This window comes from Ciconia boyciana, chromosome 1, assembly GCF_034638445.1.
Source record: "Ciconia boyciana chromosome 1, ASM3463844v1, whole genome shotgun sequence".
NCBI classification, from domain to species: Eukaryota; Metazoa; Chordata; class Aves; order Ciconiiformes; family Ciconiidae; genus Ciconia; species Ciconia boyciana.
The window spans coordinates 102,324,448-102,340,410 of record NC_132934.1 but is presented as its reverse complement, the minus strand read 5'-3'; the positions used below and the strand labels follow the sequence as shown (position 1 = coordinate 102,340,410).

The 15,963-nt window shown below is 45.9% G+C and overlaps 1 protein-coding gene across 1 annotated transcript in view; it reads left to right on the top strand.

The window, feature by feature from the left end:
• Positions 1–7,176: 7,176 nt before the first annotated feature.
• The window catches only part of RCSD1 (RCSD domain containing 1), a 35,384-nt gene continuing 26,597 nt past the window's right edge, over positions 7,177–15,963 (top strand). The window contains exon 1 of the mRNA XM_072851553.1: positions 7,177–7,302. Within this exon, the coding sequence (XP_072707654.1) occupies positions 7,297–7,302 (6 nt within the window). The 5' untranslated portion in view covers positions 7,177–7,296. The remainder of the gene's footprint in view (positions 7,303–15,963) is intronic.

Genomic DNA, 15,963 nt, shown 5'->3' with positions numbered 1-15,963 from the left:
ACAAGCAGCCTTGTTTGTGATACAGGACGAGTGATATTTCAGGGCAGAGTGCTAAGGAGAAAAGTGGCAAGAAATGGAGTGAGGTGTGAGAGAAAAGACTGCGCGAAAGGTTGTCTTTATGTATGTGGGATTATACAATATAATTAGATGAGGGGCAGGAGTGGAACGTGTTGAAGGGAAAAAGACAGGAGCCATTCCTGGAGTGAAAGAGTGGAGAGTGGAGACAGGAGTGAAAAGAGTATGGAAGAAAGGGACGAAAATGGTCTAGTGGAAACGGCTTAGGAAAGCGAAGGGGATGAGGAAGACAAAATGCAACAAACTTTTCATTAGAGATTTTTCTAGCTAAAACAGACAGAGACATTATAGCTTCCTCTTTTCTCTCCCTGCCAACATGTGCGTGCATACACAGAAACTGCTTGTTTCTCTCCGTTTGCCAGCAGTCCTGCCCTCTGAGAGCCTGGGGGGGGATCAGTATTTACTTGATGCAGTCAAAGGGACGAGTGGTAGAGGGAGGTGGGAGGAATGAGTGCGTGACTGATTTTACTGGCGAGCAGGAGAGTGTGACAGGGAGCAGACAGGAGGTGGTTGGTGGGGTCAGCACAGGAAAGAAGGGGTGCCATGGAGGGTATGTGGAAGTAACAACATGTGCCACAGGGAAAAAAAAAAGGATAGAAAGGAAAGAGGATAAAGGGGATGTGGGAAGCAGAGCTTGCAATTCTTTTTTCTTTTGTTTCAGAAAAAGAAAATGCAGAAAGGGCGAAAGCTTTTATGCTCTGGAGTTTAGATGTATGTATTTGCTGAACGTGGCCATCTCTCCTTCACCAGGAAGGGTGCGTATTACTGGAGCCACACAGCCCCTGCAGCAGGAGTGTCAAAGTGAACCTCGTAGAGAGCGTGGAAGATCATCCCGCACTCTCCCTGCCACCACTGGGACCATACAGTGGAATCTCAGGGGCCAAGAGAAAACAATCTGTCCAAAAAAAGTCTGCGAAGTTTTCCTTGTCTTCCCCTGCCCCTCCAGCCTTGCGGCATGTCCACAGCCATCCTGATCTGCAGCTGCCAAGGGGTGCTGCTGCCCAGCCCGAGCCCGCCTGCAGGATTTGGGCTGATGAGTCTGGTGGGAATTCTGCGCTCAACAAGATTTATGGAAGCAAATAGCATTGGCTCTCTGCTGCGGAGAACAGGATTTATTAGGCTGAGTACTCTCTGCGGTGGGCAGTGCACACCGGCATATAGGCTGTCTTGCACATTGCACTGAATTAAGGGGGCTTGTTTTGGTTCCTTCTTTCTTGAATGGGTAGCGTGGGGTGAGGGATAAGGTCTTTCACTCTTTCAGCTTGCTCTGAAAAGATGTGTTATCTGAAGTAAATTTCCAGGCTCTCTCACTTCCTCAGCTAGACCTCAGAGAAAGGAGAAGGATTCTCTCTGTTGTGGTGCAATATGTCTAGGGGCTCCCAGCATCCTTGCATAACAAGGTCAAGAAAGTATTGCTGGCCACTAGTTCTCCTTTTCAACTCATGTTCTTATTTACATCACAAAAACGGTAAATAGACAGTAATATCTCACCATAGATTGAGCCAGTTTACTCCCTCCAGGGGTTGGCCAGATCATGGAACAATCTTAATTTCAGCGTGGTTTACATGCAATGGGCTGCACGCTGAATCTGGGGGCTGTGTCTCTGGAGAAGGTGTATTTTAGCCAGAAAGTGGGCAAGGTCTCCATCCTGGCTAGTGTATCATCATGCTCTGTCTGCCCTCTTCACAGCTGGTTTTGCCCTAAGCCAGCTCTCTCTTTAGATAACATGGTTGTTGGACAGGCAGGGCAAGGTTTCTCTTCAGACACACAGTCTAGCTATGCGCTGGGCCAGGCTTCCTGTCTAGATCATGCAGTCTGTCCATGAACAGAAACCTTTCTTTGTCCAGATAACTCTTGTGGGCTGTGCAGTCTTGCTGTATGTAGTGCTTGATTTCTGAGCCAGGCCAGCTCTCCGCATCCAAATGACTGCCAGAGTGCCAGAGTGATTAAAGTCACTTGCCGCTGCGTTTGACAGAAGCGACTGACCTGTGAGTCAGCTCTGGCAAAAGCTGAAGTACTCAGTGCTTTGAAGTGCCAACGGACGGGTGCCACATGAGACCCACCATGCAAACTGTTTCTAAAAATGTTGGGTATATATCCTCTTGAGGAGATATCAGCCCTGCTGAACAATGCAGTGCTACTACTATTATGAAATGGCACACATTTGCTGAACACAAAAAGGTGTTGCGTGCTTGTGCATAATGCATTTATTTGTTCTTGTCCTCAAAGTTCCCAAATTAACTTGCTTGTGAATTGAGCTTCTGCCCTTTTCATCTCTGTATTTTTAAAAAGATAGGTAAAATGAATATAGCGCTGGCCTGGCATTCAGCTACAAGTCCTTTTACCTTTTGAACAGCCACCACACAGGCAGTGGCAATGCAAGCTTCCTCTGTGCAAAACCTGTTAGGAACCAGGAATGTTGTTCAGTTTTCAGTTGGAAAACCTTGCTGTTCAGTCAGAGCTTGGGCTGCATGTGGAGGAAGCTGTTGCAAGGGCCAGCTGTGACACCACTTTCTAGGATGTTGAGAGATGGGCAGTAGGACTGGCCTGAGAACAACATAAGCTTGATACAACCACGGATACCAGGGATTGTGTCAGCACTGTGTTCTGATTGTAACTTTTTCTTTGTTTATATTAAGCCTTGTTGTGTATTAAAACTAGTAACTGGTAGAGGAACTGTTCTCTACCTCTCTACCAGAGGAACTGGTAGAAATAGGCTGGCAATGGCTGACGCTGATAATATTTGTCCCATCACTGTATTAAAATAATGGGATGCAGCCATGCCTCTTAGTATCCCAGCTCAGTTTGTTCTCTGAAGTCAGGTGGACCAGCAGAGCTCTCCAAAGAAATTAAAGTCCTGCAAGAGATGACACTAGCTACCTGTACACCACCCACCAGCCCCAGGTTGCCTGGTGTGAATGAGGGTGGTCTACCTCAGCGTGATCTTGTTACTAAGAGCAGAGCCACACAGGCAAAGCATCACAGCTGAAATGGTCCCTATACCGTACACCATTTTCCTAACTTTACTCCGCTTAGGGACAGGCTTTTGTCCAGAGCCTGGAAGTTAAGAAGCCTGGTTAATCTGAACACTGATGTTAGGACTCAGGCTCAGGCTGACAGTCAGGAACACATGAAATGATTCAACCTTTCAGTTAGTCTCTATCACCTACTTTTTTATGTGGCCACTGCCCAACACACACAGTCTCACACTCCCTGTCCAATACAGCTTAGTGAGAATCACTTATAACTGTGGCTTTTTCATTTAATTCAAGCATCTTTGGTGATGGGGCTTTCCCATTGACATCAATTCCCAGGGGCGCACAGGGATGCCAGTCTGTGTGTACGTGTGGGCGATAGCATGTGAGCACATGTGCGCGTGTGTGCTCTCAGACATGCTTCGGTGCAGCTGCAGAATTAGAGCAAAAAATGTTGATGGTACAAAGCGTTCCAGCTGACTTCATTTCCTGCTGATAACTCCCTGAAGAGGAGGGTGAGGCTTAGTGTCCACAGTGTTAGTTTAATGCTGAGGGGTGAGGGCTGGGCTGGTGGGACCAGATACTTCAGAATACAGTTAGCAGAATGGTGGGTTCAAAAAGCAAGTTTCCCATAGAAAACGTTGTTCGCTTCCTGTCAGCTTGCCATTGTCGGAGGCGCTGCTGTGTAAACCCAACCCAAAACAGGATGTTGGCTTTTAGAGGTGATTGATCTTTGAAACGCAAGTGCTTTTTTTCTGTGGTTACCTTATCCCCTTTTTTTCAGTTGACAACTGAGTTGCTTGAGTGGGAACAGGAAGGGTTGAGACCCCATTTTCAGGGGGTCAAAAGTCCAACATGGTAAGAGCTGCTGGTTAATAGTATGAATTCTAGAAAATTATGTGGATAGCAGCAGCTAAATCCAGACAGATAGGTAGACAGAACAATCTCAGATACCAGCACTGACAGGCAAGCTCTACTAAACCCTCAACAAGTGCCTTAACAAAGTAGAGAGATTCAATCTGTCTTGCAGGGACCCACAGCTCCCTCCACCCTTTGCTCATCCACCACCCATCCGCAAATATATCTTCCCAGATTCAGCACCCACACAGACACACCCGAATGAGATAGCTCTGTGGACACAAATATCTGAGTGAAAGTTTCAGATGGCCCCAAAAGCTTTCTTTCCTGAGTGGTCTCTGAACAAAGATCCCTGCATCTCCCTTCTGTTGACCTAGCACCCTATAGAGACCCATTGTCCATACTTCATAGCCAAAATGCAAGAGGCCAGCAAATATTACACATGGCGTTTCTGAGCGTGGCAGAACTAGTGATGCTACCTCTTTTACAGACATGCCAGGATGAAGGATTTCCTTGCACCTCTCCCCCACGTGCTGCCCGTAGCAGGAGCACCAGTCATTTGGCCTGAAGCAAACTTGCTGTTTTGGCCTCACATGTCTTGAGAAGAATCAGCTGGGAAGCTGCAAAATCCAGGGGTCCACAATTGCAACATTTTCTCACTCAAACAAAATTTCCTCCTAGAGTCTGTTTTAATGGCACTTGTGATGACTGCATTTTTTTCCTCCTGAGAACAGATGCAGAAACTTTTTTTCACATATATTAACAAGTTAGTCTCATAGACACTGCCATATCCCAGAAGGTCTGTAAACAGAGATACACACAGAGATGCAGAGAGTCATACTCTAAAATATCTCACATTCATACTTGCACGTACAAATCATGTAAACCACCCAGTTCCTCAGTATAACCTCCCTTAATAATGTTTGTCACAAGGTTCTTGCAGTTAAAGCATGTGGGTTGTTTGTTTCAGATTTTCTAGTGTTTTTCAGTCCAGAAACAAGGAAGTCTAGAGCAAATCCACACCTCATGTCTTCCTGTCTGGAGAAAAACATATACCGTACTTCTATGCATTCTCTCCTTGCTCCTTCAGGAAGAAAGATTTAGCATTAATAAACTGGGTACTGTGTACCATGCTCAGAGCAATGGCATTTGGGAATCCTGCTGGCAGAAAAGATTTGCCTTGTGGCAAGATACTTTGGAGCAGAAATAAATGGAGTGAAGAATTGTGGTGGGGCAGCTGCAACTACCTTTGCTTTATTAGTACGGGTAAAGTGATACTATCTCTGCCTAGCAGTTTCCTTTTTTGCAGACCTAAGCCAACAGTTTTCTCCACAGAGTACAACCCCTGAAAGCAGAAAGAAAATACTGAAATAGACCCTAAGCGGCATGAAGCAACCATTGGAGGTATGTGATTGTGATGGTCTGCTACATGGCAGACATCTTGAAAACAACACTTGTGACCAATGCCCACGGTGAAATCCCTGAGCATGAAATCCTCCTTCTGTCCCGACAGCAGGCAAAGCATGGGCAGCTGAAGCATCCTGCCCTCCCTGCCTCACCCTGCTTCTCAGTGCAGTTCCTGTCCCCTCTCCTAGCGTACCATTGTCAGGACTTTAAGAAATCAATAGGATTTCCAATCAAGAAGGAATTTCATTTTTATATTTATTTTAGATTTTTAATCTGTTTTCTTATATCTATAGTTGCAGCATCTTCTGGTTGCTTACAGCAGAGGGGTTTCAACTAATCCAGTGTTTCAGCAACAGAATATTAATTAGTCCTCTTGCCCAATCTCCAGATTGCAGCAACTCAGGCTATCATTCTTTTGGCTAAGGACCAAGTAACCATTGTATATTGAATTTGGGAGATAAGGAGATCATGATTTAAATCTGCTAATTCCACAGGAGTCCCACAGCATGCAGTACAGCAACAGTTAACTACACTGTAAGAACAACTATGTCGAGACACTTTATTGGTGACAATAATCTGGGATGTCATGATGGTCACATTTAAATCCATTCTGGAGTGTTTTCCTCCATAGCCAGCAGGCACTTGTGAAACACTGCAAAGGAAAAGTAGGTATCCCGTTCCGAAAATATGCTTTAACCCTCTTCTGCCCCCGAGGTATCATCCCAAAATGACGACATGACATTGTGTCACTTCGCAGCTGCATGCAAGGCAGGGGAGCCAGCAGAAGACAAAGGGAGTGTTTCCAAATTCCTCTGCACCACCCTACTCTCAAGAGGTGGGGACTGAAATTCTTGAGAAGGAGCATATGCAAACAGTTGCTAAAACAGGAACGAGATGTCTAGTTTACAACACTGCGATCTGAATGGAAAGGGAAACCATAGCAAAACATTCCTCAGGCTTATTTTTTCCCATCTGAGTTTTTCTACCACCACGGAAGCTTCTCATCTCCAGTGCACAAGTCTGTCCTTCCCTGTGAAGGGAGAGAAGAACATCCTGCACCTTCTGACCTGGTAGCGTGAGTTCAGGGTAGAAAGAGCTAGTCCTGCTTTACAGCTAGCCAGGGATCCCTCTGCTTGTGCCCACATTTGTGCTGCGCCCTTCACAGTGGAGCCCTGATCTCTCGCTGGGGAATCACCCAGCAGCACGGTAGTGCTGCTGCTATTATCGTCTTCCCTGGGAGTCCCGGCCGTGCACCAGGACACCGAAGCCTTAAATTCTGTTCAAACACAACAATCACCCGCTCTCTGCTCCTCTTCTGCCCCTCTAACCACTCTAAAGGCAGTCCACTGCTGACTGAAATTACATAAAAGTGTGAAGGAAGAGACAAGGGAAGCTGCAGTTAGAGGAAAAAAGATCCTCCTCACAAATAAACAGCAAGGAAGAGAGCCTGCAGTCTTGGAGAGGGAAGAGTGGACAGGGGAGAGATCCAGGCAGAGACACCGGGGGAGCAACTGCAAGCAATGGAGAGAAATAGAGGCAAAACGGGGCAGGGAAGGAAAAAAGTAAAGATAAGGTGATAGAAAATACGAAGGGGAGAAAGAAAGGAAGGGACAAAATGTACATATGGTGCACCCAAGTTTGGGCACAGCAGCAGAGTTTGCTGCTTGTTGTCTCATGAGCCCAGCACTCCAGGAAGGACAGTATCTGTTTAGATTTGTGTCTAAATTTAAACCCTGATTGCCTTGTCTCCCCCTCCTCTCCCCTCCCTCCCTTCCTCTCACCCACCCGCCCTTCTTCCTTGTTCGTAGTGCAGGGCCACTCGCTGGGCTCTGTCAGTTTTCAAGCTGAGCAGGAGCTTGGATATTACATACCCTCCACCGCAGCACGATTTTGCTCTGGCTCGGCTGAAGTTTTCCCACAGATAAGAGGGAAAGGGGTGGGGAAGAAAGATTGCCCCGAGGACACCTCTCTCTTGCAGGACATGGAGGTAAAGAAAACTTTTATTTCCACTAGCTTGTGACTGGCTCCTCGATCTGCATTAGCTCCACCTTGCAAAGCAATTTCTCACTAAAGGCAAATCAAAATATCTCTTCGCTGAGGTTCAGATAAATGTCTTTTTCCCCCCACCCCAGCCCCTGCCATGCACCTCAGAATATTTTGCGGGTTTTAGTCCAGATTTGGAAAGTAGGGGGATGGTATGGGGAGAAATTATATCTGTGAAAGGGGAACGAGGAAGGACTGCCATTTACTTTTTTAGCCTCTGAGGTGGGAAAGAGAGCTATATTTTAAAAGGTATCATTTTGAAAGGAGGTTTTAAAAATTCAGTAAAAATGGGGACATAAGGAGAAGTGAACAAACCGTACAGGAGTAACGGGCTCCTTGGGGTTGATTCCTACCCAAACCATGCAGCAGCAGCTGTGATTTGCACCCTAAGCGGTGTGTCCCCATGTTCCACATGGATTGTGCAGTCTCACTTTTGTTATCGATAGAGCATTTGGTTTCAGGAAAGAGGACCCGAGAACTGTTGCTTCAGTGAGGTAAATGGCTAGCACATCCCCAGAGGGTTTCCGGCACTGTGCTGTGTGTTCTGTGCTTCAGGAGAGTCAGAGTTCTTGTCTCTGGGTGGGCACATGGCTGGTGGACAGGGGTGTAGAAGCAGGAGTCAGGCTTCCCTGGTGTTTAAGTCCAAGCCTTCTCCTGTGTAGCACCCTCCTGGGCAAGGCAGTTCACCTCCCCTTGTGTCTTTTCCCACTCATATGAAATGGCAGCGATGGTGCTTGCTTCCCTCATGTCAGACTGGATTCACTAGCTTTTCAAACAGTTTTTTAAGTGGCAGAGGAAAAAATATATTCATTTTTAGGAGATAGAAACACGATTACAACATTGGCAAAACCTCAAATGACGAAAGAGGACTTTTGGTATTTCTCTCAGCTAAACACAGAACTTACTAAACACTTTATATTCCTTTCCCAGAGAAGCTTTTTCTGTGTCGGTGCAGCCCCAACAGCAGGGGACAGGCAACAAAGCCAGGGAACGGTGCGCTTGAGGCACCACTACAATTTTTCTTTGAAGATTTCCAGCACATACCTCAGCTGGGCAGTTCTGATAACGCCCAGGTGCTAACATCGCAGTCCTTGTTATCTGTGCTGGCCTGCCCTACAGGCAAGGGTAAAGATCAGGCATGTTCATTACAAGAAATGTCCTCAACAGACTATCTAAACAGATTTTGGTGTGGAGAAGGACCAAGCAGTGATCAAACCAACTCAGCATAGACTACATGTGGCATGACAAATAGATAGCTTTATAAAGGTTTTTAGGTTTGACAGAGCCTGGATCAGTAACTGTTAATGTTTGTTTTACTCTTTTTCGCTATATAGTATCCTGTGGTGTCTCAGAGGGGAAGGGTAGTTGAGCTCTTAATTTAACTGTTGTGCACAGGAAGCCACATATGGAGCAAAGACTAAGTGAGGGCTGCAGCAGATATTTTGTCATGTTGAGGACACTCTCCCCCACCCCCTCTCCTCCCCACACACGGAGGACTGCACCCCTCGAGTATTTTCTGTTGTCTGCTGCAGCGGTGTTTCAGAGTAGAAAGGGACGGACCTGCCATTTCCTTCTGGGAGACACGTGTGACACATACGGCAGGTCTGACAGTCAGGAAGCTTCTCTGAAGTATTTAACCTAAGACTTTCTGGCTCTTGATTCTGTTCTTTTACCTCTATTTCCCACTGTTTCCCCACCTTACTTTGTTTTATGCTCATCTGTAGACTGTTGCATCTATTCTTATTTTTAAAACATCTCAACTCCCAAGACATTTTTTAAGTAGTGCACTTGGTCTTCCCTTCCTGCCCCAACCCTCCAAAAAGGTGGCTAATGTCCCAAAGGTAAGAAGATATTAGACCAAAATAGAGCCAAGAGCAGACACTTGAGTTCCCACCTGCCAATTCTCTGCTCTGTTTCTTCCTGAGAGCTTTTCACAGGCAGCGTGAGCAGGACCCACAGACTGGCTACAGTCTTTTGCTTTAAAAAACAGATTTAATGGTCCTGTGCAACAGGAACAAGAAGTTCTGTCATTTCCCCATTTGCTTCATCAGTGGTGGGCAGAGCTGCTCTGTGCTTTCCGGCTGGCACAACTGGCAAGCTCTTTGCTCTAGTGGGACACGTGAGGATTACCAGCATTAGGGAAAAAAGGGCAGAGGGCTGACCTCGCCAGCTGATTTCCATCATGTCTCTGGCAGGAAGACCCTATTTTTGAAAAACCCACAGAAGCAAGATGGTTAGGATCGCTTTCTTAGAGTGGTTAGTGTGGTTTTGCTGCTCCTTAGGAGCTAGTACCTATAGTCTTAGCAATTCTGCTGCCAGAAACATGCCATGTTGAAAGCAGTAACTGTAACCATTTAAGATCCCAAAGAGGGAGAGAAAGGCAGCAAAACCCCATTCTTGCAGTTCATGTTATTTTGTGAGTCTGCTGATCTTTAGGGGTTTTTTGCGAAGATCCAGCTTTTTGATGCAAGATAGATTTGAGAATCAGTTTTCTTTCCAATGTTACGACTGATGAAAAGAACTTGAAACCATGAAGCTTATATCACAGACTGTTAACATGAGGAGTTCATATTAAAAATGTGTAAAGCTGTCACTGCTGAAAGCTAAGCTACTTGTAAAAAAGCAGCCACTAAACCTTCTTTGCACTCACAGTACAAAAAGGATTGGAAATTATTGTGTTGGTTTGTTAGTTTACATCTTTGTAAACTAACAGTTTACAGATTTGGTCCAAGCTGTCTAATTTCTGCAGCTGTACCAAACCTTGCTGCAGATGTTGTGAGTTAAGGCATCCACTGAAAGTTCTTGTGGCTTTCTGCAGCCCATATTCAACAGCAATCATGGCATTCTTCATCCCAGCCTCTCTGTAGGAGCTTGGGAGCATGGAGACATTTGAACTTTGCTTGCCCAGCAAGGGGAAGCAATCCAAGACTGCGTCTCACTTTGGTGGCTCCCTATGGTGCGATGGGTTCCCTAAGCTGCGAAGGTGCAGCAACCAGGTTTATTTTGGGAAGGCTCCCCTCTTCTTTGTGCCTACCAACAGATTTCATTTCTTTTGGTGACATCTCCATTCCTATGTCTCTTTTCTGCAACTAACTCCTGCTAGATCTTCATTTTGCCTGCTGCTACACTGGCTCAGCAGAGGGAAAGCTTTTCCAGGGCTGAGCGCCGTTCTCTGCTCACTTCGCCACTTCCCTTCTGGGCAACCTAGTGGACACGGCCCCAGCCCCAGGTCCTGTGCTCTCCCTACACCACAATGTCCTCATCTGGGACATTTGGGGAGTGATGAGGCCACTGCTCTTCTCAGTAAAGCTCCCTCCTGTGTCAGGTGAGGATACCACAAAGAGGCCCTGGGTCCTGCCCCACTCCTCTAGTGAGCAGCAGAGCAGCATGGAGAAAATTATTCTCAGTCCTCTGTTCCCCATCTCACTGGGAGCCCGCAGAAACCTCCTGAGGTTCAAACACATCCCCTCGCTCAACAGGCAAGGTCAGAAGCCATTGCTTCCTTTGTGCTGTGGTCAGCCAGACATCGCAACTGAGCACATTTCCAGGTCTAGTATCCCAGCTGCTGCATCCTTCCCAAAGCCATGGGGATTGATGCCCTTGCCCAAACTACAGGGCAGCTTGCTTTCAGCATAACTGCACTAAGGATATGTGACCTGTCACCCAAGAGGACTGAAGTGGAGGGAATGGAGGAAAGGGTACTTGGTACAGTGCAGCCGAGAGGGCTGAAATTGGTAACCTTTATGGTCCTCAGAGCAGCAGGACAATAAGCCATGCAGAGGTGAGCTGGGCTGAGTGAGGTTTCTGCTCACCCTTGCAGCCAAGATTAAGAACAGGCATTACGCCATGGTTAGCTCTGCCAGGAAACAATTTCCCTTTCTCAGGAAGCTCTGCTGCTTGGCTTTCATTCCAAAAGTTAAAACATTCCTTTTCCACTCTTCTTTTTAATTTTTTTGTTTTTGCTTAACGGAACATTTTAACCTCAAATACACTTGTTTTCAATGTTTCCTCCTAAACTCATCAAAATGACACATTCATGCAGAGTGTCTGTGTAGATAAAGGGAAGAGTATTTAAATACCCTGGGAGAGGTGCCATATGACCCCATTTTACTCCTCAGGTCTGGGCATATTTAGGACCTGCCTGACAGTAAATAGCGTGTCTGCAGCAGAGGATCCTGGAAAGGATCAGTTTTGCCAGACTTCTACATCTCAGTGACTGGATGAGGCCTCCGTCTTGAAGGACGGAAAGGAACAAACCCAAACGCCATGGGCTGTGCTGTGACTATTCCTTGTACCTAGCAGAGACCCCAGAGTAAATGGTTTGCAGAATTAAACCTTTTTCTGTGTCGCTGGAGAAGGGATGATTCTTCTGAGCCCCTCCTCTCCCTCACTCCCCGTTTTAACCTTTGGGTGTCTGAGTATGCCAGGTAATGGTGATAGTGTTTTGGAAAAGGTTTCTTTCCTGTATTCCACAGTCTAATTGGCAGGACATGTTACCGTTGAGCAGCATATTATGCATACCTTCTCTCATACATTCCCAGAATCTGCTTATCTGAAGAACAGGGGAAAACATGAGCACTGCTTTATCAATAGGTGCTGCTAGGAAATTCTGGTTTTCATCATGGAAATGACCGAGCCCATACAAACTAGGGGTGGTTTTCCTCTCTGTTTCCAAGTGGTTGCTTAACAGTCGTAGAGAGGTGGATGCTCCTTTTCCTGAAACACCAACTCTACAGCCTGAGTCTGGGATCTGAGATGGCAGCTGTACCCTGCAGCAAGAGAACCTGTTTGGAGGACTTGACTGTTTTACTGCTGAAGCCTTCTTGCTACCTGTAGGTGCTGTAATACTGCAGAGACACAGCTTGTCTTGGTGACTTACAGACAATTATATGCCTTCGGCAGTTTGCAACACAGCATGCATAAGGATGAATTTGGTCTAGAGACAGGAGGTGTGCTGTGTAAGGAGAAGTTATTATTACACACTCGCTGCACAGTTGCTTCACACCTAGTTATTGTCAGAGGCATGGGGCACTTTTTATTCTTGTGGAGTCTCACATAAGCATGGATTTAAGTCTCAATTCATCCAAGCCACAGCATATCCAGCTATGAGTCTTATGCCAGCAACGCTTTTACATTAACATCAACTCTGAGATGTATCTTTATGATATCTTAACGCTAGTATATGGGTCCCGGTAATGTACTGACAAAGACAAGGCCCATTAGTGCCAAATGGAGTTTTCACCTGTTAGAAAGAAAAAAAGACATCAGACCAAATTCTTGTCAGATATGAGCATATCACTTGCTAAAAACAAAGACCCAGACCTCACCTGCCAGATTGGCAGCTGGTAGAGATGCATGCCCTTTTTCTTTTATTCTTCAGCATCAAATCTTAAAAGAGCTCAAAACCCACACAACAAGCAGCAAGGCAGTAAGCTTGTTTTTGCATACAAGTGTCCTTATGAAAATAAACCTGTTTACCCTTCATAACGAGATGCACGCAGTGTTTGGGTCAGTGTGGGTGACTAGTGGCCAATCTGCAAAGGATATTGATTTACCACAGCCAGTTGCAACAAAGCCACTGCTCATCTCAGGCTTCTCAAGTGCATGCTCTCAGCATGATCGAACCACAGCTCAAATTGTACCTTTGTACAGCTTGGTAGCTATGGCATGCAGTGGTGCTTTTCTGAGCATCTTGAAGTACTTCGCAAAATATACCTTTCCCTCATGCTCTATCACGGAACCAAGCTACATGCTGCTTCTTAAGGCAAGAAATATATTGCTCACATAGATCACAGCTTTTCAAGCACAGCGAATTAACGTGCAGCTTGGAAAGCCTTGCTATCTAAAGGACACAGACCAACGACTTGCTCAGAAAAAGACACAAAAATGCAAAGGCAAGGGAAAGCTGACTCAGAAGAATGGAGCTAAACAAGTCAGTGTGGCTTTGCAGTGAGACAGAGGACAGTAGTCTAAAACTTTTAACACAGAGGAAAGAATTAGTTAGTGCATTGTAAAAGCAGTGCACCTAGGAATAACGGGATCCAATTAAAGGGAAGATGTATATCTCAACAAATAGCAGGACAGACTTCTAGCAGTGAGGTCTGTCAGGGTTTGGAATAGTGTAGTGGAAACCAAGTGTAGTGGAAACCTCTTTCCTGTGAGAGATTCAAAAATAGACTGGACAGAGCATTAGAAAGATAACGGCAGAAGCAATCTTCTATAGCATTCAAGCAATAGTATTGATGGGGCCACCAGAGAGGCAGGCCCATACTGTTTCTGCAGTCCTTCCACGTGTGGAGCTGCTAGCAGAAGCTAGTGGCTATTCAGCATCAGGCCTCAAAAGTGTTTATGATTCCTTCCTGCTACACCACATTGTTCAAGCCCTGCAAACTTCTGCCTCTGGGAAACTTAAGTCAAAATAAGCTGGCATCATATCTGCAAGAATCTGGGAACTGTGCTTTTATTGCCTGTGTAAAACACAAAACTAATTTTCTTTGTATTCTTTCTTCCTGTTTTAAGAATGGGTTTCTTTATCCTTTAAAACTGTGTACTGTGACAGCAGTCATGGATTATCCAAGTCAATCATCTTGAAATACCTTTCTGCTGAGTGCCATGTTCCCCTGATGTAAGTTCAGATGAAACAGGTCCACTTTATTCCTCCCTTTTCATATACACACACTTGAGCTTGTGTGCCAGGTTTCCTAGCAATTTCACCCCTTGGGCCCTGCAGCTAGCATGTGTTTAACTTGTGAAACATGCACAGTATAATTTGGTTTCCTACTTAGTCTTCACGAAGTGCACAGAGTTGTCAACACTGTCCCTCCATGAAAACCCAGTGTTTTCATTCCCAAAGTATTCATTCCCAGTTAGAGGCAGAGGGGCTGTCCATGCAAACAAGTACAGGCATGCACACCGGTCCTCTAGACAGCAGGTGTCTATAAAGAGAAGACAGTGGAAGAAAAGGGATGGATTGCTGAGTACACTGGAGCATAAAGGTAACAAGTCAGACAGGTCACCCATACAGAAAGGAAACAGTCTTAGCACCTTCCCTTTCATTGCCCAGCTCAATGCAAAGCTGCCTTTTCCACTCACATCAGGACTTCTAATCTCATGGAATATCAAGTCCTGCTCTGTACAGCTCAAGAAGCCTTTGCGCACAGCCACCAAGGAATTTCTTCTCGGCCCTTCTCCTCCTGCTCTTTGGATGCACCGGGCACAAGACTCACCTTCCTTGACTCTGCCCTCCCACCCCCGTACCCTGTACCCTGCCCTTGGCACTGGCATCTCACACCACTCCAGTTCTGACTTCAAGCACCTGATGTGGGTGACCCACCAGCAACCCTCTCTGTGCCAGGCCCTGCAGGGCTTTGCTCAGGGGTGTTGATGCTCAAGGTCCAGACTTACAGGGTCCATCCCCTGCAGCAGCTTCACACTCTGATGCAGCAAACTGAAGCCTGCATCATCCATAGCAGCTCTTTGAGCCTCTGTAGTGGGCACCCGTTTAGTCCGTACATTCTCAAAGGCCAAAGCTGGAAGCCTTTTCTTTTTGTAGCCTGTGGAAAAGAAAAGCTATCAAGTAATGAAAATGTCATACTTTATTTCTTCTGCCTCTGCTCTGCAACTCAAAAATTGCTGGATCATTCTCTTGTAAGTTGAATATAATTTTTCTTCTCAACACCTTTCATTTTAAGGTCCATGAATTCAGTGACATGCTGGCCAGAGCTTCCTAGTGCCGATTTACTCGCTGAGCAAGTGGTGTGCAAACACTGGGCCTGCGCTTCCTGTACACCTGGTTCCAGTGGCCCAGCTTTAACCTGGAGAAACTGTGCCTGAGGTTGAAGGAACTTAGTCCCCCTTCTTGCCACAGAAAGAACATGTAAGAGTTTCAATCAGCCATCAGGAGAAAGAAATAGGGCACTGAAGTAGGTAGGGTACTTCAAAACTCTTGCAAACATTGGGTTTCTCCTTTACAGAGTTGTTGGGATAATTTTGTAAGCAAGTTAACTCAGAAACAGAGATAATTATCTTTCTCAGATCACAGAAAAAATCCATGTCAAAGGCTAAGCTGCAGCTCAAGAATTACTTGTGTGCATTTTTCTTAGGGTATATAGTAGAGTCATTTACCTATGGAAATCACTAAATTCCTAATGCATCATGAGAGCTGATCCAGACTGGGCTGAAAATTCAGCCAGGCATTTTCAAACATAACTGCAAATTACAGCTGCCTGGATTTGTTTGCCCAGTGTAGGGCTTGGTTTTCACGAGTCTCGCAAACTGGAGACTCCGGATGGAGCCGAAGGGAGGGTAGCTGCTGAGAAAGCAGCCTCGCAGACCCGGATCCTCAGTGCCGCTGGGGCCACTGAGCCCTCCATGATCCAGCTAAAAAGACATCTCTGTGGACATAGCTTAGCATTCACACCTCAATCTGGCTGCTAGCTGTGTGTTTACTATCACTTTCCTCTGCTCCATATCTGCGTATCTTTTTCGACTAAATTCCTGGCTCAGATAAATATGAATCTCCTTCTCTGACCTGCCTGTTATCCAGTGTAGACCTAATTTAATAGCAATGTGTTACAAAGATAGCACAGTCCTAACTGATGAGTCC